Below are 16869 nucleotides of genomic sequence, written 5' to 3'. Positions count from 1 at the left end.
TTCACATACGTCGCTCTACAAAGAATGAAACCAGAGATTCTGCCAGCCGTCACCTGGGATTCGCGCCAAAAAGCGCCCACCCCCTCCCCAGCTGCTGAATCAAAACCAGTGTCTGTCTCCCCGTTTCCATGTGTGGACGTAGCTTAGTCGCAAAGACGACTGGCTCTCGCTCCGCTTCTCTTAGTGCCCAGGTTTGATCCCTGGCAGTGCCAGTAGTTTGGAGTCTCTTGTGGCGCACACGACGAAACCGTTGGCTGGTAGAGGTAGAAAGCTTTGCCTTCTAAAAAGTGTAATGTAGCCACTAGTGTCTGTGTCCGTGGATAAACAAAGTGCAAATTACAGGCTGCCATATTTAACAGTGTTCCGCTAATTCTGTATCGAATCGGCAGTACAGTTCCACTGGCTTGGTGCCATTGTGTTGGCAGCAGTGTCGTTTCAGTGCCATATTTGAATGGATAGTGTGATGGCGGCCAAGAGCTCGTCGCACCTCTGGGCAGCACAGCAATTAACTTGGCACTGATGGTAGAAATGTCCACATTGGTGAGGTCTTGTGTCAAGCCTGGGATGATATCTCGGAAGGCTTGACCAAAAATCTTGGCTTTGGCTGCCTAACCGGGAGCGTCGAATAATTCGAAAATATCAAACACCAGCATACGGATCGAAGCGAATAACGAATACAGAGAAATTCGATCAAATATTCGACAACACCGAATACTCGCTTATCCCTGGTCCTGATGCATATAGGTTGCTCGTTCGTAGAAACAAATTGCCTGGCCATACTTTTTATTTTGTTAGGGCTCCTGTCACGATATGGTTCTGTCACCTTAAGTGTTATATGGCGCGTAAGTCTTTAGGACAGCTGACCTGAGTGTTTTAGACCTAACAAATATAGCAGCCCCATGCTTAATATCAGCAAATCCGATTATGCATTTGTTCAATTTGTTGCGTTATGTGGAAAAAAAGCCGAGGGCTTAAGTCGGGTCGGAAAACGCCCACTAAAGGCTCCAGGCATACCTTTACACACGCATAAAGTGAAAGGGTTATAAATAATTTCCTGTGTTGAACGGATTGTGCTGAGGTAATGCCAGAGCAATAAGCAAGCGAAATAGAGGTCAACGTGGAAGCGATGGCGACTTTCCTACGGTGACTGCAAAACTGTCAATGGTACGTGTTTCGTGACGCTGCCTTGCTGTCTCTTGCGTTGGTATAGAAAATTACTTCCCAAATGCTTTAAATCCTCTTGAAATCATTCAAGTGAGCATTTAAAGTGCGTGTAGATGTGAGAAGGTACGCGCGACATGCCTGTGAGTGCTGACGGTACGTGAAGCAGATAGCAAGATTGACAGGCAGCGCAACGAAACTGCATGGAAAATGCAGCCATCAATGTAATAAGTGCTTCATCTCGCGCCGCGTAAGAACAAAATATTAGAACAAGCTCTCGCAATAGCAAAAAGGGGCAGTGTCGATACTTCCCCTTTTCGCATTAGAAGGGTAGTTCTGCACGAGATATATGTCACCAAGCCTTTGAGAAATTAAAGGAGCCATGAAGAGAAAATGCAAGTTGGTTTTATTCGAAAGATTTCGTGTTTTATAGTGCCCCCAGTTCTTGTCCGGATACAAACGGTGCTTTATTCACTGAGAAATTAAACAATTTAGGTTAAAATTTTGATTTTCCCGCTCAATCATGCGTTTTCGTGGTCCCAAGTGACATCACTGAAACCGACCGCTCTGCAGCCTAGAATACCTTCATTCACGCATCCGCCGTACAGGGTAGAGACACGTATACGCTGGCGCCGCCATTTTTGGTTGCTCGCTCGCCGCCGAAGCAAGTCATTGTGTCAAAACCACGCTGAAATTATCGCCGCAACGTGGTTTACTGAAGAAGTTTGAATCATATTGTCTGTTTCGCGTTGCTAGGTCTCGTGGGAAACGAAAAGAATAACGCGCTGAGCCCGTTGGCCCAATTGCGGCGGCACGGGACCGTTCGAAGGTTGTCTCCACCCTGTACAGCGGTGTTGTTTTGTTCCCGCGTTTCTTTACGTTCTGTAACCTAGATGGCGCCACCATACCGTGGCAAGCGTTTGGTTTGTGTTTGCCCGCATTTAAACCTGGCTTGTTTTTGTTCTGGGAGAAAATATTCGTTCCCTGAAACAGTGCTCGCTTGACAAATGGGGTCACGTAAGACACCGTTGCTTGCGTCAATCGGCCAGTGTCGTCTGAGACAACCCCAAGCCCCGTAGTGCTCTGCAGCGAAACCAAGAATGCTGTGCGCAGTACGAACAGCAGAACGCATCAGTACTTCTATGTTTACATGTGCTTTCGTAACTTCCACTGTTTGTCCCATCATTCTTATTGCTTTGTAAAGAATGTGCCCTAAATTTAAGCGCAAATCGCTCGTTCGTCTAGTTTGTAAGTTCTACCTAATTTGCGTCTGCTTCTGCCAGCCTCCGCCAATCGCAGAGCTTAGCTCATGTGACGACATAGGTTCTGTTGCGGGAAATGAGCTGGTGGGTCGCATGACCATTCCCGTTTTTCCTAATTATGTAGCTTATTTGAGCGAAGTTTACGTTACAAGTGGTGTCAGTATGATTCTAACGAGGCAATCTTTTGAATGAACCAAACTTGTGTTTTCTCTTCATGGCTCCTTTAAAGGAATGGAATTGAACTGGCCGTCCATTCCAGGAGTGGGAATAGGTTAAGTGTTGTCATTTCGAGACATTGAAGGGAATGAAATTGCGACAAGTTCTAATTCCTCGGAATGGAACTGGAATGAAATTGGGATGCCATTCCGATACACTGGTGCACACCAGCTACGCAGAACCCTGATTCTATGGAGGCTGCGGTGTATGTCAGTCTGCTTGCTGTTGTAATTCGCGCCGTAAGAAGAAACGGAATTAAAAAAAAAAAAAGACTCGAACGCGGAACAGAAACCAGTCAAAGTAATTCGTGCAACAACACAAAGAAACAAACGCGAGTAAAAATACGCTAATACGACGTTTCAGCAAACAAGAAGTATCGATGTTAAACAATTGCTTCAAAAGAAAAATTACCTTTAGCACTCTGCCCGCTCTGCCTTTAGCATCATGCTGAATGTCACCGCCAGAACCGCGTTATCATTTAGCTACTTTTTCTCGCCGACGTTTGGCAACACTGGGACCCCAGTGTGCAGCTATAAACGTTGGTGTGCAGTTCGAAAACGTCCCAGATTTGAACGTGGCTCTGTTCGAAGCGCACTTGTTAAACTGTAGGTACTGCTTCAAAGCAGGCACTGCGTGCAGCACAATCCTGATTTAACCCTTTTTGTTATATCTACGCATTGCTCAAAGCACTTCGTTCATCTCATTTTGCAGAGGCCGTCCAACCGACGCCTTCCCACCATAGCGAAAGACCCGTCACCATGCCCCAGTCTTCCGTAAGTTCATGCTTTGCTTCTGTGCGTTCTTATGTTGCATACGGCCTGCATACTGCGTATCTGAAAGCCTGAGCTTCCTTATTTTGTAGTGAATACTTTGACTGTCGGTGTTCCAACGTGGCGTGGTGCGAATTTCGGGAAGGGAAGGCCGGAAATCAAACGGCAAATCTACAATGGAAGGCGCGTGGTCTAGTGCGTTATTAGAGCGAATGACAACCCCTGCGAAGACATGACCTTGCAGAATACTCCGGCCACTTTCGAACTTAAGATGTGGGTGCACGAAAAGAGCAAAGCGAAGCAACTTTTTTGTTTCGTTTTTTTGATGTCACTCCCCCATTGCCACCGCCGTCCACAGCCTTCCTTGTTGGCGTGCCCTAATCCCGGAGAAAGGTGTTGGCGTTGACTGCCTGCCGCAAAGCGGGCAAATGTCAGGAGGAAGCTTTCCGTCGACATGCCGCTTACTACCTACGGGCGCCCACAGCCGGACCCAGAGTGACCTCGTCTGAGGGGGCGGAGTAGGGTCGCTATGGTGACTAAAGAATTAGTACAGCCTGCAAAAGACTTTTCTATACCGCGCGAGCGGCATGGTCTGGACTGTGCGGGAGACATCTAGTGATAACACCTGGTTTGAGAACCGTAAAATGTGAGCATGCGCGACCCGCATCAGCTCCATTGCTGCTTCCCTTGTCGCTGTTCCCGTCGCCTTGGCTTCCGTATTTTCTTCTGCCGCGAGATGCGCTGCCGGGCAGGGACAGAAAAGTGGAGATTAGCGAGTGTTAGTACAACGTTGGCTGCGTTTAACTACGTGCAACACTTAATTTTCGCGGCGCCCTACAGAATTTAGACAGTTGTTTTTTCTGTATGCGAGAAAACGAACAACAATCGCCGGAAACGCATCCATCGCTACTGGTGTTCCAGAGTGGCTAGCTATCGGTGTGTGATCGCTTGCACAGTGCATTAAGTATTGTGGCATTATCCCGTCAGCAGTGGCGTGCAAAGCCGAGTGCGGAAACCCAATAGTGGTGCACGCGATACTCGTTCAGTGTATTGTCAGAACGATGACGCAGTGAACAGCTGTGCGCCAAAGCTAATGCAGACAAAAAAACTTGCACAGCGCGCGCTAAGTCGGGTAATCTCTGTTTTTGTTTCCCGGCCCGGCAGCGCAGGCATGCAGCGCTTATTACGGTCAAAGGCGTGGAAGCCAAGGTGACAGGCACAGCGAGGAGGGACCCAGCCATCGTGCTGATGCGGGCTGCGCATGTTCACTTTCTACCGGTCTCAAACCAGGCGTTATCTCTTGGTGTTTCCCACGCAGTTTGGTGCTCGCCGCTCAAGCGTTATAGACAAGCCTTTTGCCGACTGTACTGTAGGCGTGGTAGTGCTATTTTGCCCGGGAGCCCCCAACTTCCCCTTACGTCTGCCACTGAATGCACAGCTCTGGTAAAAGTCCGTCAGTGGTTTAAAATAAGACTTCTACGTTTTCTCCATTTTTTTTTTTTTTGAATAATTTGTCTTGTTCAGTCGCACCCTGCTTCAACAAATGGAACCACTTTTGACATCCAGTACCATGACCACAGGTTGTGCAGCGCCCTAGTGCCTTCCTTTTTTATGTGGCCTCCCATACTGTTATGACACAGAAATTGAGAATGCTTCTCGCAATTAAGGCAATGTTTAGACGCCCTGCAGGCAATAATTATTTGTCAGCTTGAGTGCGTGGGGTCGATCAGTGGTTCCACCGAATGGTGCATAGATGGCAGCGTGACCGGGTGTGTTGCTTTGATGGGGTGCTCTGAATGTTCTAGGCTCCCCTCCAGCCATTGGGCCCGTTATCTTCGAACACGCCAAAATTTCTGTCATGGCGACAGATCAAAGTGTGTTTCTTATTCAGGGAGAATGGTTGTTCTAACAAAGGCTCTCTCCTGATCCTGAAAATTACAACACAGCAAAAGAAAAAAAAAGATTAAAGTGAAGTCGCTCAGGACGAACATCGTATTGCCAACCTGCACTCTGATCGCCCCTGAACTTGCTGTAGCAAGATCTGTGTTTCTCTCATTTCATCCTGCACTGAGCAGTCCCTTTTCTGCGTTCCATCAATGACTTTCAGGGATTCTTTGAGGTTTTGAAAGGGCTGCACTCATGCTGTGGCCTGTTGCGGGTGATTTGAGCTGCTGAACCATTAATTTGATACCAGTTGTTGAGGGGTGTGTGGGCTGTCAAAGCAGACATCCCTCAATGACAACTGGTACAACCCGCCACCAGCGCCAGTGAGTCCTCTCGTTGGCCACCCGATAAGGGGGATGGCGAAGCAAGCCTTTGACGTGGAATCTTCAACAAATCTGCCATGGCATGATAAGGCTTGCAAAGCTATCAGTGGGCGATAATCAGCACACCTTGACGCCTAAACTGCAAGCACTTCTGTAATATCCCGTTGAAAAACTGCAACACATCTGTAGAATGGGCCGCAGTTCATTCATAAAAAAAAATCAACGATTGTGGGTGTCTTACTCCATTGCTGAAACTATGCACCGCTGTCGCTGTCAGTGTAGTGCTATGCAAAAATTCTATGCCATAATATGAGGGAAGTCCACTTGTAGATTGGAACCAGTTTTCATGTGGTTAAGTGATCCACTTTGCTTTGCATTTTTAAATCTGCGCAAAATGTTTTTCCTGACTTTTTTTAGGTGAGGTACAATCTGAAATGGCTGCACAAGAACAAGAGCACCTCTGTGACCTCAGCACAGGAGATGTGTGGTGAGCCCATTCGTTTCCTCTGGGCTTTTTCCATACTGCATGGGCAGTAGCATAGTGACTAAAGGCCGCAGTGTAGTGATACCAGGGATTATACAAATGAAACAGACTCAACGCAGCCACAAACTTCAGTCGGGTAAATTTGCTCCAGGGCTCCTTTGTTCAACCTCCCAATGCAAAAGCTTTCAGACCCACACGAATGAAAAAAAAATCCGAATGTGTTGTTCACAGGCATGCTGTTTCTTGGCAATTCTAGGTTTACTGAACGTAGTATTCGGCAAGCTTGTGCATGTTTTTTTGTGTGATACACCCTGACTCCTTCACTGTTAAAAATTTGTGTGTAGTTGCCACCCCGATATTTGGGACAGTGATGCTAATGATTTAAAAAAAAGAATCTCCGTTAAACGGAAAAACTTTGTCATGCATACCCTATGCGCATTTCCCTTGTTGGCGCTTCGTTCAGTCTTGAACGGTCTGCCACATGTACCAATTCCTTTCCCGTCTGCAGCGACATACAAGCGGAAGATGCTTTCCGTGCTAAAGGCCAACAAAGCGCTCGTGCGGGCCCTAGCAGCAGCCAGGGCGGAGATGGCAGAGCTCAAGGCGGCTGCCAGCCGGTGGGGCAAGAATGAAGACCTGTACCTGCCCATTGTATGGGACAGCCTTCTTTCTCCTCTTTGGGCAATACTTTCAGCAGAAAACCTTTGCCCTTTTTGTATGCGTGTGTTTGTGTATGCATGTCAAGGTGTGGCAGAAAAGCTATGTGACTCATCTTGTTTCAGTCTGTTCTTGGAAATTGAGGGTTTTCCTCTTCAGTGCAGTTCCTCTGGGCACTACTCGCCAATCAAAATGTTGTTTTTATTGTTGGTAACAGCGGCAAAGGAATTGTACAGAAGTAATTTTTCCCTTCTGAATGCTATCCGAAGTACCGAAAGGACACCCTTTCAATTTATATTTTGAGGCACCAGGATAAGTTTCTGGGATTGACATTCAGTTGGTAGGGGCCTTGTGGAACCTCCACAATGCTGTTTCCTTTTCTGTCAACTTGATGTGAAGCGCTGTACAACATGAAACATTGCTATCGGGCAGTTGCCGATATTGCGCAATGCCTGACACTGGCCATGGTGGTGGCTCAGTGGCTAAGGTGTTCATGCTGCTCAGATCAAAGGTGCAGGTCTGGTCGCGGTTGTGACAGCTGTTTCTGTCGATGGTGGAAAAAAAAATGAATACACGCATGTGTCAAGGTTTTGGTGTGTAGTGAAGACCTCTGTGGTCAAATATTCCTCCAGGGTTCTCCTCTCTGGCTTGTTTCATAGACCAGGGTTTTATTTTTAAATGCAATGCAAGGCTGGGGCCTCGTGTGTGTCGTGCACTCGTTTAGGCATACCGCCATGTCAGGTGTGTGCCCCTTACATTCTCGACGTGCTGTGCGCAGCTGAAGGGGTGGCTGGAGGCCGACATGGGCCACATCCGGGCGCTGTTCGAAAGCCACGTGCGGGCGTCCACCCTGCTCAAGGACCTCCTCACCGCCGATGCCAACATCACCCTCACGGCTGCCAGCAGCCTGCTGCACGAGACAGCTTGCGAGTCTCCACCCAAGGAGTGAGTTCTGCTTCACCTCTGGCCCTCGGGTGTTGTTCTAAGTGCAGAGCACTTTGGGGGCTCGCGTTGTCGTCGTAGCTCACTCGCTGGACCCAACACGATGTTCTGTTGTCGCGAACTCGCGGTGTAACCCAGAGGCTTCGAAAGCCCAGCAACTTATATAGTCAGAAGCGTTCGAAACTTGTGAACCGCTGGCGCTTGTCATACATGACCTCTTTGCTTAGCGCAAAGAAAACTGTAGGTACATGTAAGACAAAATATACGTAGTTAACCGGCAGTGCCCGTGTTCATTTATTTAGGAACGCTCGTTGGGTTGGTTTTTGCGATAGTAAGCGAAAAAAAAAGTGGCAGTGCAACGCTGGCAACGCGTGGGAGGAAAAGCAAGCACGAAAAGAACAGAACTCCCACTGGCGCCGTTTCAGGCAGGGGGCACGCGAGCACTGCGAAGGCGGGAAATTTGAATTGCATTGAGTGGTAGCAGTGAGTGGGTAGAGGTGCTACAGCCCGTTATGGCGAATCGCGGCTCTGCACTTCCGACAGCTTTCACATTGAGTGCAACGGCTTTAATTTATTTTTCTTCTCTCCTCCCACCCTTCCCTTCTCGCTAAAAGGTTTTTGCATGTTTCCAACCCCATGCATTCATGTCCCGCACAAGGCTATGGGTTGTGGCAGATATTTTATGGCAGATAAGGTTTTATGGTCATTCAGGTCATTCCACTTAATACCCTATTCCTGGGGGGACGTGAGGTGTTTTATGAATATACAGTGGAATCTCGGTGATACGAATTCGGTTGATACGAATTTCGTTGTGATACGAATTTTTAAAATTCCCCGGCGAAAATGCATTGTATGCAATGTAAAAAAATTCGGTTGATCCGTACGCATTTATCACCTGGTGCGGGTGATACGAACACGGGAGCCGCGAGCAGACGACTGCGGCGTGGACGGGAGGCGGGAGTGTTGGTGTGGCCGTGCGCCCTTGGTTGCGCGCGGGCACAAAAGCATGGAGCGTGAACCGCATGGAGCGTTTTCTGCTGGCGAAAACGCGCCGCGCACGCCACAGGCGCGCTGACCCTGCCGCGTAACCACCTGCACGCGCCGCGGCCGGCGGCGGCAACATGGCGGCAGCTTCGGCCGCGAAGTGGTGTCGGGAGCTCGAGCGACCGCTTCTAAGCGCTCTCTAAAATATCGCTCAAGGCACGAACGAAATTGCTTGAGCGGTAAAGGAGCTTATAATGTAGGTGAAAACGGTACTATAAAACATCATCCGCGCCGGTAGTGAAAGCGCCCATTCAATATCTGCTGGGGTGTTAGGCCTAAACATCTCCGGCGGGGCCACCGGGCTGTCCGGAGCGTTTTCAAACTGCCGCCATGAAGAGCGCACCTCGCCATTGGCGCAAGTCGGCAGGCTCCTCCCACTGCCGCGCGCGTCGGGCGTCATTTTCCGAGCGAGGTAGCATCATGGCCTCCTTTAGCATTTGTCGCGGGGGCGAAATCGTCATCGCGGGCGTGAAAATAATGCGCGCGCAACGCCGACGTGCACGAATCGCATGCGGTTCGCGTGCGCACGTCGCGTCGAAGGTGAGCACGCGTTCTTTTGACTCTCGCGTTGACGATTCGGGCCGGCACCGCGGCGCCAGCCTCTGCTGGGGTGGTACCTCTGCCCACGGCCGGGCTATAGCGGCCGCGTGCGCACGTTGTAATCGACACCCCCCGCCGTGCTCAGCCTTGGTTGCCGCCAACGGCAGTGAGAGGAGCCTCATGAGTCATGACTTGCGCCAATGGGGAGACGTGTGCCTCATGGCGGCAATTTCGAAGCGCTCGCAGCCGCTTGCTGGGCCACCTCCGCGGCGCATATTTGGCGCGGATGATATTTTATAGCGCAGTTTTCTCCCACTTTATGGGCTCTTCCCCGCATGAACAACTGAGTTTACACCTTGAGCTGTGTTTTAACAGAAGGTTACAAGCGGTCGCTGAACTACTTGCACCTCTTCAGGGCAACAGCCGACGCCATGTTGCCGCCGCATGTCACATGCGCGGCACTATTCCATTTTTTCTCGTTTTCTGATGATACGAATTTTCGGGTGATACGAATATTTTTGCCGCCCCTTGAGATTCGTATGACCGAGATTCCACTGTATTTCAGAGCCGCTTTCCTTAAATGCCATCGTTATTCTTTCCACTTGAGGAATCGAACACAACACTGACGTCCTCATCACTTGCGCTCTCACCGTCTGAGGGAGAGAGATATAGAACGCCGCACAGATGTGGCCACATCTGTGTATATAACTGGCTAGAAACACAAGGCACGCATTCCACCATCTAGTGTGCAAACTCGCGTTGTATAAAAGTGCCGATTGACGAAATGTGTGCTGCCATCTATGTTTCAAATATAAAAGCACCATTTGACGAGCTGGGCTCGTCAAAAGCCTTTTGGCACCTTGCGAAAGACCTACGGCAACCACAGCTCGTCATAAGGAGAAAAGTGGCGACTGCTTATGACAAGCTCAGGTCGTCATAAGCCCTTAACGGGTTAAATAAAGAGGCAATGCTGCGGCTGTACCTGTCGTCGTACAGGGTAGAAAAGACTCAAATAAACAGTATTGTTTGTACTTGTACGTACAGTAGCCGACCGTTTTTTCGGACTCCAAAAATCCGCACTTGCTGGATATTTCGGTCTTTCCCGAGGAACCACCAGTTGTCCTATAGGAGTGATGACTCGCGAATTTTTGGGACTGCTCTTTTATTCGGACTATTTTTGGTTCCCCTCCAGGTCCGAAAAATTGGTCTGCTACTGCATATCCAAAAACTCGCCGACCATCCTTCAATCAAACCTTCGGCTTTCAGTGTCGCAAGCTTTAGTGCTCGCCACGCTTCCCCCACACGGATGTGCCTGTCGTGTGTGCAGGCCCCCCTCCCTGCACCCTCCGGGCAGCCGCCTCTGCAACCAAGCCTGCAGCATGTCCATGGTGCTTGAGGAGGATGACGAGGACAGGACAGCGGTCGTGGAGCCGCTGCAAGACATCGCCCAAACACCCGAACCAGAGATCAGCCTCTCTTCCAGAGGTAGGCGTTGGGCGGGGCTTTTGGCCGCTCGCTCAGGTGTCGAAATCTGATGAGGGGCTGCTATGCACAGTGTTACTCGTGTAGTCCATAAAATGGCTGTTTAGCAGACGCCTAGAGCCCAAGCTCATCTGTAATCGGAGGCAAAAGACAGTTTGTGGTCACTGTCCGCTGCACCAACCACCACACTGACGCCGCATTAAGTTGCAGTGTGGTGGCATCTATGTCGCTCTCAAAATATCGACGTGCACCCATTTCGTGATCAATACTGACCTTCTTGCTTGTTCATGAGCAGACTGTGGAGGTTGAATAGGCTAGCCGTCTGCTCAAATTCTCCTCAATTTGCCGCTTATTCGTCAAGGAGGAAGGTGCGAGAGAAGCGTCCTTTTCACATGCACTTATAAAAAAAATCATGCGTGCGAATCTGCCAAAAAATTAAAAGCTTGCATGTTCACAACTTGCTTCAGTGTCCCTTTATATATGAACCGCAATGGCAACATTCACCTTTGCTTCAGTCGTTACCTTTGCACCTTTGCTGCAGCTCATTAAACTTTGGTGTTTGAAATGGGCCTGCGAAGTGGTTCCTTGCCACTGGTGCCACCAAGGTTTAATGAGCCGTAAAATTAGTTCCAAGTAATGCATCAAAAAACCGATTCTCTTTTGCACTCACCAGGGTTCGTAAAAATTGAAACTGTAAAGATTAAAGTTTTATGACCAACACTGTTTTGCCTATTGTTCCTCCAAAAATGACAAATTAACTCTAATTATCTTGGTAACTAATTGACTTGCTCAAAAAATAACAGCATATTTGAAATCAGTGGGAAAAAAGCAGCAAGACTGACAAGCTTCTCAGCTTACTTAACAATTAAAGGAAGCTTTTTAAGGGGGCAGTTGGGTCTTTGGGGCCGAAAAACGGTCAAAAAAAGCGTTTTCTCAAAAATGGAATTTTTGGCCTCCAGGGCCATTTTTCTAACAGTCTGTAAATTTCCTCATCAAAAGGCATCATATTTTGTTATTATATTATAATAGCATTTTAAAGTGCACTCTACTGCTCAGTTAGCACAGAATCCGACGGTGAAACGGCACTTTTCTTGCAATGCAAAGCTAGCATTTCATCCTCAGATATCTTGGCACCCAGAGCAGGTACAACTTTAATTCTTTTTGCTTCTGATACCAATATGTGTGGAGAATACAATATAGGAAACAATTTTTTTAAATGGAGGCTTTGGAAAATTATTATTGTGTTCAATTGGCACCACCTGCGAGCCATTTCTGGCAGAGCGCGGGAGAAGCGAAGTTCCCTGTGTTGTAAAATGACCAAAAATAGCTAAATCAATAAAGTTCTTCCTATGTTGTATTCTTTAGTCATTTGTCTGCCTAGCCACGTGGTAATTGCCATTCTGCATGGAGTGGTTATTTTGTAACTGTGTCCCAAAATAATGGCAATTAATCATTAATTAACTCAAAATATAATCAGCTTACAAAAAATCTAATAGGAGATTTGAAATCAGCACAAAAAACTCTACGCAGTGCAGTTTCATTAAAATTGGTTGGTAAATAAAAAATATAGCTCTAAGACCAGTCTGCCCCCTTAAGAGCAGTGTCTCCCCCCTTTAAAGGCCTGACGCTTGGGTCTGGGGTGTGCGGCATGAATCGGCTAGGGGTGTGCGAATATTCGAAACTTCGAATATTCGATTCGAATTTTTTGGTATTCGATTCGATTCGAATGACACTTTTATTGTTCGAAATATTCGAACCACCCAAAACTAAAAAAAAAAATAAATTCAGAGCATGTCTCAGCAGCAAAGTCGCGAAGCATATACACGGCGAACGGTACGTGCTTTCGCAGACTGTATTGGTGTTTATTCGTAGTTACACTGGACTCTCGATGGTACGATTCTGGGGGTGCGAATTTCGGGATGATAGGAATTTCCGAAAAGTCCCGGCGAAATTGCATTGTTTGCAATGGGAAAATTTCGGCTGTTAGGAACGGACCTGCGCGGCCCGGCGGCAGATACGAACGAGCCGGCGAGGCACCCGACTGCCGCGAACGAGCAAGTGACGGCTCTCGCTCCCCTGTTTGTCACTCTTTCTCGAGAAGCAGCCGGGCTGTTGTTTTCTGCTCGCGAAAACGCTCTGCGCACGCCCAACGCGCGCTGACACCGCCGCGAAACCACCCCCACGCTGCGCGCGGCGCGTCTGGCGGCGTCAACATGGCGCCTGCTCCAGCCGCAAAGTGGCGCGGGCGCTCGAGCGACCGCTTCTAACCGCTCTTTAAAATGCCGCTTTAAAATGCCGAAGTTGAGTGTGCTGTAAAGGAGCTGATAATGCATGCGAAAACGGTACTATAAAACATCATCCGCGCCGCTAGTGAAAGCGCCCATAAAATATTTGTCGGGGTACTAAGCCTAACCATCTCCGGTGGAGCCAAGCCGGCTGTCTTGATCTCATCGCAAGTAGTCAGGCTCCTCCATTCTGCCGCGCGCGTCGTGCGTCATTTTCTGACCAAGGTAGGCGCTACCGCGGGCGCGAAATCGTCGATGCGGGCGTGAAAATACAGCGCTCGCAGAGCCGAGGCGAGCGAATCGCGTGCAAAAACGCACCATGCGGTTCACCCTTGACTGTTGCGGCGTGTAGCGAGCTTGGGTACAGCGAGTGAGGAGACGAGCGCGAAGCTTTACGTGCTCCAGAAAGGGCTGCTTTGCGACATGGGGGTTAAAAAAAGCAGAAAAAATCACGAATTTCTTCACGCGAAAGTAAGAAAAGAAATAAACGAAAACTTTTTTCAGCGCCCAATTTTTTGGTCTGTGTTGGCTAATACGAATTTCGGATGATACGAATATTTTTCGCGGTCCCGCGAGATTAGCATCATCGAGGTTGTACTGTATCAGCGTGCGGCAATGTGCACGGGCTCGGGCATGCCAGCCACTAGTGTCTCAAGTGAGCGGCTGTTTTCGGTATCTGGTGGAGTCGTGACGAGCAGGAGGTTGTCACTGCTCCCCGAACATGTAGAGCAGTTAACCTTTCTCCATGTTAACATTTAAGTGAGTGCAGACCTTAACCTGTTGAGTGCAATGGTATTGTGTAATTCCTAATTTGACTTTGTGTGATTTGTTGTGCAATAGAGTGCAGTTTTTGTGTTTCTAGATGGTGAAAAGTTTAATTCTACAAAAAACAATAAGTATTCGTATTCGAAAAATATTCGAAAAATATTCGATTCGATTCGAACTTTGTTTTTATTATTCGAATTCGATTCGAAATTAAAAAAATTGATATTCGCACACCTCTAGAATCGGCACGTGCTGCTCGGCGTTCGCTTCGACCGTGTCGAAATGGAGCAATCGGAGTCGGCTTTATAGCGCGAAGGACCAGGTTCTATTCCGGCCACGGGAAGAGTCTTTTTTTTTTTTCTTTCACTACACCCTGGGTCATTCATCATCATCATCGTCAGAGGAAGTTGGCTTTCCTGCAGGGCATATTTCATACAGTGGCATCAGTGATGACACTAAAGCTCCGCTTTAACAAGAGAGATTAAGGGCAGGTGTTATCTCGGTGGGCTTCATGGAAGCCCTGCAATGCCCTTGCAGACCTTTCATGCCTGCAGAGCCGCATTTAGGGAGCTTCAGGAGCTGCTTGGCTATGAACTGTTCCGTCTGTCTGCCTCCTTGTTGTGGCCTGAAGTGGCTCGGCTATTGTTGCCTTTGCTGCTCGTTCTCAGCCATTTGGCTATTCCAACTTGTGACAGGGGGGGCTCAAAAAGGCTTGCCTGTGACACCATGGTAAGTTTTCGCTATCCAGTTTTAACTCTGATGCATCTACCTTCACTTACAACAGCTTGGTTCAGCAGTTCTGTTTATTTGTTAGGATCAAGGATTTAAATTTAGGAGGAAGGAATTGTGCTCGTCTGAAATGTTTCCACAATCTGCAGAACAGTGTCCAAGCCAGCGCCTGTGTCTCCCCTGTACAGTCACCGTGCGGAAGAAGGGCAGTCGCTCGGGCCATCGTTGCAGCCTCCCTGTGGACGAGCCCCTTCCTGCCTCGGCTGATCAGTCGCCGGTCGTGCCGTCATTTGCCGGTACGTGTGCCATTGAGCGAGTCTCATCCAAACACTGAAAACGGTGTTCTCAAACGTCTTCAAAGTTGGAACGCAGAGGAGAGGCACACAGGACAATGCCAGAGCTGTCCTGCCTTCCTGTTCTGCACTGCCCATGTTTTCTCATTGTTGGTTGGGAAAAGGGAGTTGTAGGTCTCTGCATTGCCCATAGTCAAATAATCTCCTCCACCGTCGTTGGCCATTGTTGCGATCGACACGGGAATTGTATGGCGAAACGGACCTTTTTTGTTGTATCCATTGGTGGTGGGAGACTGAACAAGAAGCTGAATCACTGTACTGGGGCCAGTGGAAATGAGACCCCTGTAATTACAGGGGAAAGGGGAGGGGGGGGGTTTAGAACCCATTCGATGTAAGAGCCGCTATCTATGTAGACAGATGTCAGGCAGTTACCCGTCAGCAAAATCTAGCCACAGTGCATTCACCATTCCGTCCGCATGTGACAGTTGCCTGGACGGCATAAAGAGGTAGCTTGACCAACAAAACTGCGGCAAATGTGGCGACCGCTTGCATTGGAAGTGTAGCCTGGAGCAACCCAAGCCACGGTTTTCCTCCAAATTTTTTTGTTGTTGTTGTGCTTTGCCTTTTCTCATGTGCCACCTGGCTGAAGTTCAGGTTTTTAGTATGTTCTATCCTAGGCGACTGTTTTTGACACTACGTAACTAAGGGAAGTGAATGTTGCTTGATCAATTTATTTATTTATTTGTATAAGTGCCTACAAGCAGCATTACGCCTTCAGCGTGGTGCACAGAAGAAACAAAGGGAAGGAGAGGAAAGGAAGATGTGTACAACAGAGTTGCATTATGGCAAACTTGCAATTCTTGGATAAGAAAAGGTTATTTTGCCCTTTATTTCTATCCTAACATTGGCATTTTTAGTGTTTGGCCATAGCTTCTACATTTTCTGGCCTTCCGGGGTCTGGCCTTCTGGCATCTTCGTTTTCTTTTCTCAGAACCCTTGCAAGAATGCCTTGAATGATAACTGGAGTATAGCTGAGTTTTTTTTTTTTCAAGTGCAGTGCTCATGGCAAATTTTACAGCAAAAGACAACGTACCCAAGTGCTGTAATTTGCATAGTGCGGTTAAAGTAAAATTGCAAGAAAAATTGACGTCGTTCCAGTCTTCCTAATGCCAAAGCATGTTGAATGGGGATAGTTCAAAGTGCAGAGGCAGCACCTTGCTGTACTGCTTGAATTATTGCTTAATCGCATTGCGCTGTCTTGTGTGTTTGCACCTGTGGGAATTCCAGTGGTTGACACGGAGGCCTCGATTCTCGTGACTGAAATCACTGGGCAGGAGACGAACGTCGTCTGCGCTGAGACTGTGGTCGTGCCGCCACCCGACGAGCTCAAAGGCCACAGGTACATCGTTCGACTTGTACTTCTTCTTTTTTTTTTTTTTTTGATGCGGCAGCCCTTACTTTTAGCCACGTGTAAATAATGATTTTTGGTTTTGAGGTGAATATGAAGTCAAATGATTGTTCGAATAGGTTGTGCATCGCAGCGAGTATTTTTGAACGAAAGCGAACATTCAGCAACAAGAACTGCAGCTTGTGAAACTGGTGCAATATTTCCGTGGCATAAAATGCTCACCAGGGCTGTCCTGCTGCTTTTAACTTTGTTAATGACGGTGTTTTATTTTATATGTGGGGCATTCAGAGTTTCTAGGGGCAGCATTTCTCCTCTGTACCCGCCTCAACCACGAGTGCTTCAGTTTACTGGTGTAGTTCTGGTATAACTGTATTCTGACGAGCTATACGAATAATGCGCCGCCTTATCAAAAGAATTTGCGCAGCTTCCACTAAAGGTGTAACGCTGGAGAAACAGCTGAGCTAGGCTTGGCCCCTCTTTCTTCGCTGGAGTCCCAGCTGTTGCACCTCACGTGGATTTTTGAACTTTCTTCTGGAAGTTCATGACTGGCAGGCACGGATCGTT

The 16869-nt window shown here is 48.2% G+C and overlaps 1 protein-coding gene across 2 annotated transcripts in view; it reads left to right on the top strand.

Moving 5' to 3' along the window:
• Positions 1-3151: 3151 nt before the first annotated feature.
• The window catches only part of LOC144138235 (uncharacterized), a 32411-nt gene continuing 18693 nt past the window's right edge, over positions 3152-16869 (top strand). Inside the window, exons 1-8 of one of the 2 annotated variants that reach the window (XM_077670425.1) lie at positions 3152-3244; positions 3351-3412; positions 6094-6163; positions 6669-6811; positions 7596-7762; positions 10671-10828; positions 14754-14900; positions 16185-16296. In XM_077670425.1, coding sequence (XP_077526551.1) covers positions 3398-3412; positions 6094-6163; positions 6669-6811; positions 7596-7762; positions 10671-10828; positions 14754-14900; positions 16185-16296 — 812 coding nt within the window. In that variant the 5' untranslated portion in view covers positions 3152-3244; positions 3351-3397. The remainder of the gene's footprint in view (positions 3245-3350; positions 3413-6093; positions 6164-6668; positions 6812-7595; positions 7763-10670; positions 10829-14753; positions 14901-16184; positions 16297-16869) is intronic. The other variant, XM_077670426.1, reaches the window with a different exon arrangement.

The sequence above is a fragment of the Haemaphysalis longicornis genome, unplaced genomic scaffold, assembly GCF_048455015.1.
Source record: "Haemaphysalis longicornis isolate Haplotype H1 unplaced genomic scaffold, Haemaphysalis longicornis Haplotype H1 scaffold_5, whole genome shotgun sequence".
NCBI lineage: Eukaryota > Metazoa > Arthropoda > Arachnida > Ixodida > Ixodidae > Haemaphysalis > Haemaphysalis longicornis.
This window is presented reverse-complemented; position numbering and strand designations above follow the sequence as displayed.